The 10,643-nt window shown below is 42.7% G+C and overlaps 1 protein-coding gene across 1 annotated transcript; it reads left to right on the plus strand.

The window, feature by feature from the left end:
• Positions 1-262: 262 nt before the first annotated feature.
• On the plus strand, positions 263-9,113 carry DNAJC22 (DnaJ heat shock protein family (Hsp40) member C22). The gene is given in 5 exon segments (XM_042454836.1): positions 263-379; positions 1,371-1,464; positions 1,583-1,767; positions 1,769-2,476; positions 8,089-9,113. Coding segments are annotated over 3 exon segments (1,002 nt in total). The 5' UTR covers positions 263-379; positions 1,371-1,464; positions 1,583-1,653; the 3' UTR covers positions 8,269-9,113.
• Positions 9,114-10,643: the final 1,530 nt, after the last annotated feature.

A 10,643-nucleotide genomic window follows, 5' to 3' on the forward strand; every position in this document is an offset into this window, starting at 1 on the left:
GATGCAAACATAATCTGAAAGGCACAAGAAAACTCTGACACCGAACTATTACTGTTTGTTTCTCCTCCATACAGTTTATTTATTTCAAGGATTTAGCTCCTGTCTTTTTCCTGCGATGGGATTCAGAGTGCTTCTACACAACCACTACATTTCTAGCACTGTCAGGAACATGGGATGTGTGCCATGTTGCCCTTTCCCCTCTCCTCCCCCCTCCTCCTGACTCATGTCCTGTGCCCAATCCCATTGCACTCCCCCCACTCTCCCTAGAGGGAGGTAAAGTCCAAGCAAGCTATCCCCAGGAGATCAAAGGTTTTCTGAGTTGCCATTAACAGCCCGGATGAGATTGCTGACACTTCTGTGCTGGGAGTGATCTTAAAAGGTATGTGACTATGGTTCTGGAAAGGCTGTTTATTGGCACATGGGAAGCAAATTTGCACCAAGCTGGACCCCTGGCCCATTTGTACTACTCTTGCTTGTAGTCACAGTGCAGGTTAAAGGCCTTCCAAACATCACCAGTCCTGTTTCTGTCTCTGAACTGTGCTGAATGCTTGCACTTGGTGCTGTTCAGATTCCTCCTGTTAGTCCACTAAATAGTAAGCTGAGTTGACCTTGGTTCAGCATATGAGAGGTTTGGAGAGTTCGGGGAATGTATAGCACTGTCGCTAAGAAATACCTTATCTTGAAGGTAAGCCCTAGCAAGGCATTGAGGCAAACCTCCCCCAACACAACCGGTGGTTGCCAGGAAAATCAAATTGGTATTGTGGGCACCTGCTAGTTCAGAGCTGGATAACTTAGGAGGGGTAGGAGCAAAATGTGTGTCCCTAGCTTTTGTTGGTATCCACCCTGGTCCTGAAAGCAGCAAAAACACTGCAAAAATACAAGAAACCAAAACCGGAAGTGACTGGATTGGCACTTCCAGTGTTGATCTTGGGAGGAGGTCAGACTCTTCCTCCCTCTACAACTGTCAGAATGCAAAACCATGGCTCATTCCCCCCCATCTAATTATATATAAGCTCATTTTCTTAGGTTGCTTTGGTTGGGTGGGGTATATGTGGTAGGCCACAAAGAAAGCCTTGGAGGTTGCATGCAGCACTTTGTCCAGCCCTGTGCTTAGTACTATACAAGTATTGTAAGCATTTGAAAGCCAGGAAAGTGTTGGAAGTGGCTTGCACCAAGGAGTATGTTTCTACAGAGGGAAAAGGTGTCCTCCTCTTGTTTCAGTGGCCTCTTTCTTGCTTGGATCAATATTTTCAGGATGACTTCATATCCTCCTCTTCTTCTCAGGCATTTAGCTAGTCATAGCATCCTAACCATATCTCTCTGCCTTCAGGTGTTTTTCCTATAATAAAACATATTTCCTTTTATTTAAGATGGTCTTCAACACCTATTTCCTTACATAACCAGCAGAAAGGAAGTGAGAAAGAATTACTGGCAGGATTGGTACAAAGCCAGTCCCCCTGGAAGGTGGGTGTGGCATGTTGGCATCATCCATCGCCCAACCTGACCTAATGGCCTGGCACCTTCATAGGCCCAGTTTATGCTTTGCAAGTGTTGCTACCTTTCCCTGTTTCTTCTTTCGCAGGGTTCTTGGCAGTCAGCAAAATGTGCTGCAGCAAAAGACACCATCTGCAGTGAGAGAGTGCCTGGTGGGTGATGGCCAAGCGACTTCTGGTGGCTGTTGCCCTGTGGGCTCTGGGAGGCCCTGCTGGATTCCATCATCTTTACCTGGGCCGTGATAACCATGCACTCTTGTGGATGCTGACTTTGGGGGGGCTTTGGCATTGGGTGGCTCTGGGAGCTGTGGCTGCTGCCTGGTTGGGTCACACAGGCCAACTGTCCCATGGAACAGCACTGTGATGATCCCCCACATTTCAGCCCTGTGCGCTTCCTTGGCCAAGCCGTAGTGGGGATCTACTTTGGGTTAGTGGCCCTTGTTGGCCTCTCAACTCTACCTGGCTTTTACTTTCTGGCTCTGCCTCTGGCTGTGGGCCTTGGAGTTCACCTGGTATCTACAGTGGGTGACCAAGCCTCTGATCTTCAGGCTACACTATTGGCTGCTTTCATAACTGCACCCATCTTCTATGGCCGTCCTGTGGCTATCTTGCCCATCACTCTTACCACAAGTGTGACAGCCCAGCGGCACAGACACTACAAAGCCAGCAGAGATACCCGTGAGAAGCTTAGTGCTCGGTTGTACCGATTGGGCCTGGCCTACTTGGCTTTCACGACACCCTTGGCCTATTGTGCCTTCTACAACACAGCAGTTACTGCCACCTACATAGCCAACGGTGTTGGAGCTATGCTGGATTGGCTCAGTGTGTTTCCATCACTGAGTGGCACTCTGGAGTCAGTGCTTCTCCTACCATATCATGCATGGAAGTTGATGGGTTTCAGTGGTGGCTCCTTCCAGGATTGGGAGAAAGTTTTTGCATTCGTACAGTCTTTCCAGAGCGAGAGGCAGCAGATGGCTTATAAGGTACGCAACACTACCATACTACTCGGCTTAGTATTCTTTGTGTGAAGCCTACTTTATAGCAAACCCTCCAACTTCGCAGGAATGGTCCTTGTTAATCCTCTGTCGTCCCAAATTTTTCAGCTCTTTAAAAGTCTCCCAGTTTCTCTCTCCTTTTCCCACTTTCTCTCTTTGTCCCCAGCTTACATCCCTTGCTTCAGATTGGGTTCCAAGTGCAAAAGTAGTTTGCATCAAGTAACTCAGCAGCAGGGATAGGATATCAAGGGGTGGAATGCTAATGCCACCATCAGAAGTTGTTCACCCTGGTTCAAAAGGCTTTCCAGAAAAGTTGTATTTTGAGGAAGGATTTAAGGATTTAACAGAGGCCTCACAATAAGGTTGATTTGATTTAAAGGAAATGAAATTTAAATTAAATTGATTAAAAACATGATTTAAACTGCTTCTCTGAAGGACTCAATTTTAGTGATTAAATCATAGTTTATGCCACTAGTGAGGTAGATTATGTTTAATCATCATTTTCAGTATAACTGCATTATCGTTTGACACAACCTTATTATTCAGAGAGGTAGGCTGACATTAAGCAATTATTCTGAATTGTATCCAAGTTAATTTTCAATTCATAAAAATGGGATCCCTTGCATTTATATCTAGACTTCTTATTCATTTCAAGTCCATTTCTTCAAATTCTCTGCTCATTGTTCTTATGTCTATGTGTTGCAAGAGCGGAGTGGTTGACCTCATGTACACAATTGGCTAAATAGGACTGAGCAGTTTATCTCCCATTTCCATAAAATGTTGTTACATATTTATAGATTATAATTAGAGGCTTTATAATTAGAATCTCTTTTGAGATTGACCTACAGTCTTTTAAAATAGACATCGTAAGAAAATTATGGAATTGAATTTTAAAACTGGTTCTTATTTTTATTTACACTTTTTATTTCTATCAACCTGGTTGCATGGAGGTGTTCTAACAGGCAGTTTGAAGTATAACAGACACCAGTAAAGAACGTGATGAGCAGGACAAGACAGCTGCAAAAAATGAGAGATGTTGAGGGTGTTTTATCCTCACAACAAACCTAGGATGGGACGAATTCTTGAGTAAAACATGGGATTCCCTTTCTCATGCCTTCTTCATGAGGCAGAGGGAGGAACTCTCAGAAGGCACCTGAAAACTGGAAAGCAGGAAGAAGATGCTTAATTCAGGGGAGAACAACTTGTGATATTCAGATGTGTTGCACCACAATTCTGTCACTCCTAGCCAGCATAGCCAGATGAGAGGCATGATGGGAGATGCAGCCCGATGACATCTAAAAGACCACAAGTTGTCCACTCCATCAAAATTCATTCCTGCCTGCCAGTTCTCCCACACCAATGTTAATCACCCCAGCCATTTGAAATCATCTTCCTCTAGCCCGCCTCCAAAACTGGAAAATATTTTTTTCTAGAAATCCAGGCTTGCAATCATTGATAGGGAAGAATCTGGGATGTACCAAAACTCTTGCTAAAGCTCCTTTTACACAGTTAGTCTCAAAGGTGGTTACATGATCCCTTTGCACAGTGCTCTTCTAACTAACTCAAGTTAGTTAGTTCATACCAAATTCGAAGATATAGTAGCTGTGGAGGGCTAGGAATAGGCAGGAGCTGGCCTTGTGCAGATTGTTGGCCTTTATATAGCCAAACAACAGATGAGCAATAGTGCTAGTCAAATATCACAAAATGTTAACTGGCAACACTGGCGGGTTACAAACGCCCATAAAGTACGCGCTCCGTGCGTACTAGGGTTAGGAAGGGCCGTATTAGGGTTAGGAAGGGTCTTACCTTCCTGACGGCCCTTCCTCCCAGTACGTGCGGAGCGCGGACTTCTTTGCGGCGTCCATCCACATGGGCGCCGCCATTTTGACGTATTGGACGCTGTGCGTCCAGACGTGTCGTGGCGGAAGTGACATCGCGAGGGCGCACTCCACCCCTCGCGGCGCCACTTCCGCGTTCCGAAAAGGAGCGGCATTTCGCCACTCCTTTTTTGCTGCGCGGGGAAGCCTCGCGGTCTGGCCGCTGGGGCTTCCCTACGCAGCGAATGGCGGCGGCGGGAAAACAGCCCCTTGAGGGCCGTTTGTAACCCGCCACTGTTTTGTAAAACATATATATTATACCTGATTGCCTAAGACAGGTCACATAATACACAGAAACCTGTTGTTGTGTACCTTCAAGTCATTTCTGACTTATGGCTACCCTAAGGCGACCGTTTTTCTTGGCAAAATTTGTTCAGAGAGGGCTTGCTTTTGCCTTCCTCTGAGGCTGTGTTTGTGTGATTTGCCCAAGGTCAGCCAGTGGATTTCTATGGCTGAACGGGAATTTGAATCCTGGTCTCTGGAATTATAGTCCTGTGCTCAAACTACTACATCACACTGGCTCTTACTCATACAACAATAGCTCAGTATAAAGGCAGAGTGTAAAGATATTTCCTGAATTATAAACATACATCATTTAATATTGAAGTTAGGGTTATCCATGCCAGCATTTTCCCTATTTCTATGTATGTGAAAGCTGGACAGTGAAGAAAGCCGATAGGACAAAAATCAACTCATTTGAAATGTGATGCTGGAGAAGAGTTCTGTGAATACTGGACTTCTAAAAAGACCAATAAATGGGTCCAAGAGCAAATCAAGCCTAGAAGCCAAGATGAGTAAACTGAGGCTGTCATACTTTGACCATGTCATGAGAAGACATGACTCACTAATAAAGGCAATCATGCTTAGTGAGGTAGAAGGCAACAGGAAAAGAGGAAGACTGCTTTCCAGGTGGATAGACTCAAAGAGGCCAAGGCCCTTATTCTGCACGACCTGAGTAGGGCTGTTGATGACAGGGTGACTTGGATGTCTCACATAAGGTTGCCATAAGTTGAAGTTGATTTGACAGCAGTTACCAACAACATAAATGCTATCAAGTACAAATAAAAGGAAGACTCAGCACAATAGCAAACACTGTACTGTATCATATAAATAATTGGGGGGGGGGGAGAGAACATAACCAATACATCTATACTGTGGACTGTATGCCTTTACACTGTCTAGTCAATGTCCAGTCATGTACACTACAGTATCTTGTTATATATGTATTTTATATCATTGTGCATTCTGATCAGCATTTGCCTGCATGCAAAATGCCTTTATGCTTGCATAATCCCCTCATGCCAAATGATCTCATAAATCAGATGGAAGAGAGATCTGCTGGTTTGATTACTTTGGCAGCTGGGATCAGCCAGCCAAAGAGCCAAAAAAGGGACCGGGGAAGGAGCAGCACAAGGAAGGTTGGATCTAGTAATGCTAGATCCAAACATTTCCTAGGCAGGGACACAGCCACTATTTCAGCACAAATTTAGGCCTACATCAAGGTAGTCCTCACTAATTTCCAACATCCTTAGGTTAAGTGGGGTTTGGATTCAATACATCTTCAGTTGGTCTCAGCACAGCCATCCCTGTCAGCTATCTAGGTAAGGCCTTAGTTTAAAAGTCCTTCCCTTTCCACAGAGAACACTGTAAACTGTTGTTGTGATAAGTGGGGTGGGGGGCACTAAGATCTTTAACAGTGAATTCTTAGCACTTTCACCAAATTACAATTGCAAGGATTCTTTGAGTGAAACCTTGTTCGTTAAAGGCTGCATCCGCAGTGCAGAAATAATCCAATTTGACCCCACTTTAACTATAATAGCTCAATGTTATGGAATTCTGGAAAGCCTAGTCTTTTGAGACATTTCACCTTCTCTATCTGAGAGCTCTAGCGCCACAACAAATTACAGTTCCCAGAATTCCATAGCACTGAGCCATGACAGTTAAAATTGTGCCAAACTGGATTATTTCTGTAGTGTGGATGCAGCCTAATATAAGACTGTAGCATAATGTGCCCCAAAACTAATACTTTATTAACTGTACAAGCCAATGGCAACAAGGCAACATTAAAAAAAGCAAAAACAATATAGAATCAAGATGTTTTTTTTAAAAAATATCTAGCATGTGACTGTAAGACCTAAAATCTAACTAGAGAAATAAACATAATACATGAGGGGGGGAAAAGAATGAATAACCTAATTAAAAATATATTTTGTTTTAGCAGCTTCTAAAAAGAAAGGTTCCCACAGTTGCCACCCACCTGGTGATTTTGTTGCCTTGGAATCACTGAGTAAGTCATTTTAAATATAATAGATGCCAAGGATCAGGTAATTTAAAGTTAGAACTAACTATTCAGAACAAAGAGTAACCAAAAAGTTCAAAGCACAAATAAGAAAAGAGAAGTAAACTATCTGAATAATTGTCTGTCATACTAGCTTTGCCAGTACCCATCTACTTCCTGTTTAGGATCTTAATAGTACAAAGGTACTCCAAAGTAGTAAGTGTGTAGGATCAAAGCATTAGTTATTGCCTGAAACCCTTAACCAGAGAATGTCGTCTTAAAGGCCAGAACATGAAAACTAAAAAGAAAGCAAAAACTACATGGAAAAAACTGTCCATTTATTATTTTAAAGTTGAAACCAAAGCCTTTAGGACCTGAGAAGGCTGACAAGAAAGGGTCTTTGATGCTTTTGGAACTGGGAGGATTAAAAGGAGGAGACCTGGGCTGTGCAGAATGCAAGAGAAAAGAGAGAAGTGAGTGAATAAACATTTGCCTTCCCCAAAATTCTATGGAACTGCAGATGCCCAGCGTAACTAAACACTGTACCTCATTTACAATAAGGATTAGGAATGTGTTAGCCTCTAGTCTAGATGTTGGTGGACTGCAACTCTCATCATCCTCTTCTGTTGTCTGTGTTGTCTGGGGCTTATGGGAGTTAGTTTTACCTGTTCCCCACTCCTTGTCTACAGAAAACATTCAGGGGTAGCTGTGTTGGCCATTTAACAAATCCAAACAAAAACCCATCAGTGATACTTTTATTGGCCAATCAAAATGCACAATATACTTGTTGCAAGTTTTTGAAGCTCCTTGGGCTTCTTCAGCAGGCAAGATGTTACCAGACAGGAGAGAGAGAGAGAGAAAAAACAATTGGAGATGTTAGTCAGATGCCTGCATGTTGTTTCAGTCCTTAGTAAACATGGTATGATGGGGGGGGGGATATCTTTTGCAAGCAGGCACCTCCTCCTTCTGGCCCTGTGGCAATAGGGAGTTTTTCAAAGTCCAGAAAATTTAAAGTCTATTTGCATTTCAACAGGGACCCCTCTTTTGTAATCCAATATGTCTCCATTCCAATGAGGTCACAGGCCTCTTTTTAGGTTAAGAACAATTGATTCCTCAAGAAGTCTCCATGTTTTTGCATCAGTAATGTTTTGATGATGAGATACTCAGAACTTGGAAACGTTTGGTTTCAGACTACCACTCTCAGAATCTCCAGAAAAAATCAAAACAAAATAAAACCCTTTCCAAGGCCTAGGTACATAGGACTCTCAGCTTAAACAACTCATCTAGACAGTTGTGCGTACTGCATACCCCTCACCCCTGCCTGCCTGACTGCGGCATCATTGGGTCCACTGCCATGTCTACAAGATCTTTGAGAACATCCTTTCCATCTCATATCTCTGACAGGGTGTGTTTCTGCCACATCCCCTCCTTCTTCTTTCTTTTAGGTCTTAGGCATTCATGATGATGCTACACCTGAAGAAATCAACAAGAGCTACCGGGAGCTGGTGAAGCTTTGGCATCCAGATCACAATCGACACCGGGTTGTAGAGGCGGAGAGACGTTTTATTGAAGTGCAGGCTGCCTATGAGCTCCTCATGGAGATAAGGAAACGTAAAACTAAATGACTGGAACTCTATTGTCCTAATATATTTAGGGACCAAAGCATAACTTTTGAAGCTGTCATATTTTGAGTGCAAGTACTGTACTGGCTGGAGGATTTAGGGAACTGTAGACCAATAAAGTAAATGTCCATGTCTGGTAGATGGAGGATACACATGCTATAACAGACCATTCCATTTGTCCATATGCTAAATGGCCAATAGAATCTCCCACTGTTTTTCAGGCTTTCTGGTTCTCTGCTTATCAAGGACGCAGTAATTTAAAGAGAACAAGGCCTTCTGGTTCACTTTCTCTGCAAGTCTTATAACACATGAGTCTTCTCTTTGTCTTTCTCTTCAGGTTGACACAGGAAAATAATGAGCATTGTCAATCTTTGTTTTTTCTGTACAAGGTAGGGACTACCTTTATTAAATAAGCAAATTGTTAAAACTGGGCCGGTGGGTATTATCTACGTGTATTTTTATTTCAGAAACCTGTACGGTGGGTTCTTGGTATTTGCTGGGGTTTGGATCTAGGACTCTCCCATGGATACCAAAATCCATGGATACTCAAGTCACATTAAATACAATGGCATAGTAAAATGATGCCCCTTATATAAAATGACAAAATCAAGATTTCCTGTTTGAAAGGTACCTTTTTTTCCCAAATATTACAAGCCGTGGATGTTTGAATCCATGGATTAAAAAAATTTGTGGATATGAAGGGCTGACTGTAAAAGAGGAACTAGACAATTGTCACTATTGATTTATTAAGATAACTATTTCAGCTGTATTTGTAAGCCACCTTGAGCAATTTTATACTGAAAAAGCCAAATGCAAATTTCTTAAATAAATAAGCAGTTATTCTTGGAGTTGTGGTTTAATATGCAGTTTGATGAGAAAACATGACTCATTGGGAAAGCCAATAATGCTGGCAAGGGTTGAAGGCAATAGGAAAAGTGGAAGACTGTACAGTATTACAGATAAATTGGCTCAATAAAAAACGCTACAGCCCTGAGTCTGCAAGACCTGAAGCCACATTGTTAATAACAGGACTTCTTGAAGGTCTCTCATTCATAGGGTTGTCATAAGTTGGAGCTGACTTGATAGCGTAACATAACAATGTCAATGCAGTGTGTTGCTGTGCAAACTTAATGCAAAGTAAGTCTCACTGAATCTAGTGGCAAAGGGATCTTGTAGCACCTTTGAGACTAACTGTGTGAGAGAAGGCCCTTTATAATCAGATTATATGAATAGCCACAGAAATGTAAAAATTGTGGGTATGGTGATCAGGTGACTAGTTCAGTTTTAACTATGGTCATTGAGGGACAAAGAGGAAAGGTGCTGCCTCCTTCTAAATAACTGTGAATAGGATTGCAGTTTGAATATTCTTACTAAAACCACTCGTTCTATACGTTATCTTTGGATATGTCTCTTTGTGTGTGTTTTAAGCCTTTTAACAATGGCAATAAAATATACCCCAGAATGTGTCTCATAGATCACCATAATTAAATCTATTATTTCTAGTTTCCTTCTTTCCCATAAACATATTGAATTTCCCCCAACATAAGGAAACTACACATTTCTACGCTATGTTTTATAGCATCGTCTTAGCAGATGTCTGTCTCCAGCTAAAGAAGGGAACCTTTCCTTCCGGCTGGCTGGCTTCTCTGAAAAACCTGAATTATTATTTGTCCCAGACATTAGTGGGCCCTCAGCATGTGTCTGTGAGGGTCCCAATCCTGGTGCAAACCTTCCAGTCTGGCTCTGCCTGCTCATGCTATCAAGTGTTGTCTCACATGGCAGCTTCCCATGTGCACCATGGAGCTAAGCCAACAGTTGTCCCATATCGATAAAACCATGGCAAAACAACCATGAGGAAAAGAGGGAGATTTTGTGTAATTGGTACAGTATCTCTTTTTGCTTCGATGATGCATAGGACTGCTAGGGGAGACATGGATGATTGGTACAGCTAGCAAGACTAGCAAGGGATTCCATTGAACCCCTATCAAATGTCCCTCTGACCCCAATTCTGATTCTTGGAGTGCATTGGGGTGTTGCCACTCTGCAGAATTAAAGCAGCTTGACACCACTTTAACTGCCATGACTATGTTCTACAGAATCCTGAGATTTTTAGTTTGGTGAGGCACCAGAGTTAATAGACCAGGCTGAAGGTACCTCATCAAGCTACAAATCCCAGGATCCTGTAGGATAGTCTTGACGGTTAAAGTGGTGTCAAACTGCTTTAATTCTGCAGTGAGGCTACACCCTTGGTAATATTTTTTTTGGGGGGGGGGGGGGGAATACAGAGATGCATTTTCTGGGGAGACACACAGCTGGATTTTTGTATTTGCATGTAAAATATATGCAAAGCCATCTGGGCCCACCAGACGTCGCTATCA

The sequence above is a fragment of the Sceloporus undulatus genome, chromosome 2, assembly GCF_019175285.1.
Source record: "Sceloporus undulatus isolate JIND9_A2432 ecotype Alabama chromosome 2, SceUnd_v1.1, whole genome shotgun sequence".
Taxonomy (NCBI): domain Eukaryota; kingdom Metazoa; phylum Chordata; class Lepidosauria; order Squamata; family Phrynosomatidae; genus Sceloporus; species Sceloporus undulatus.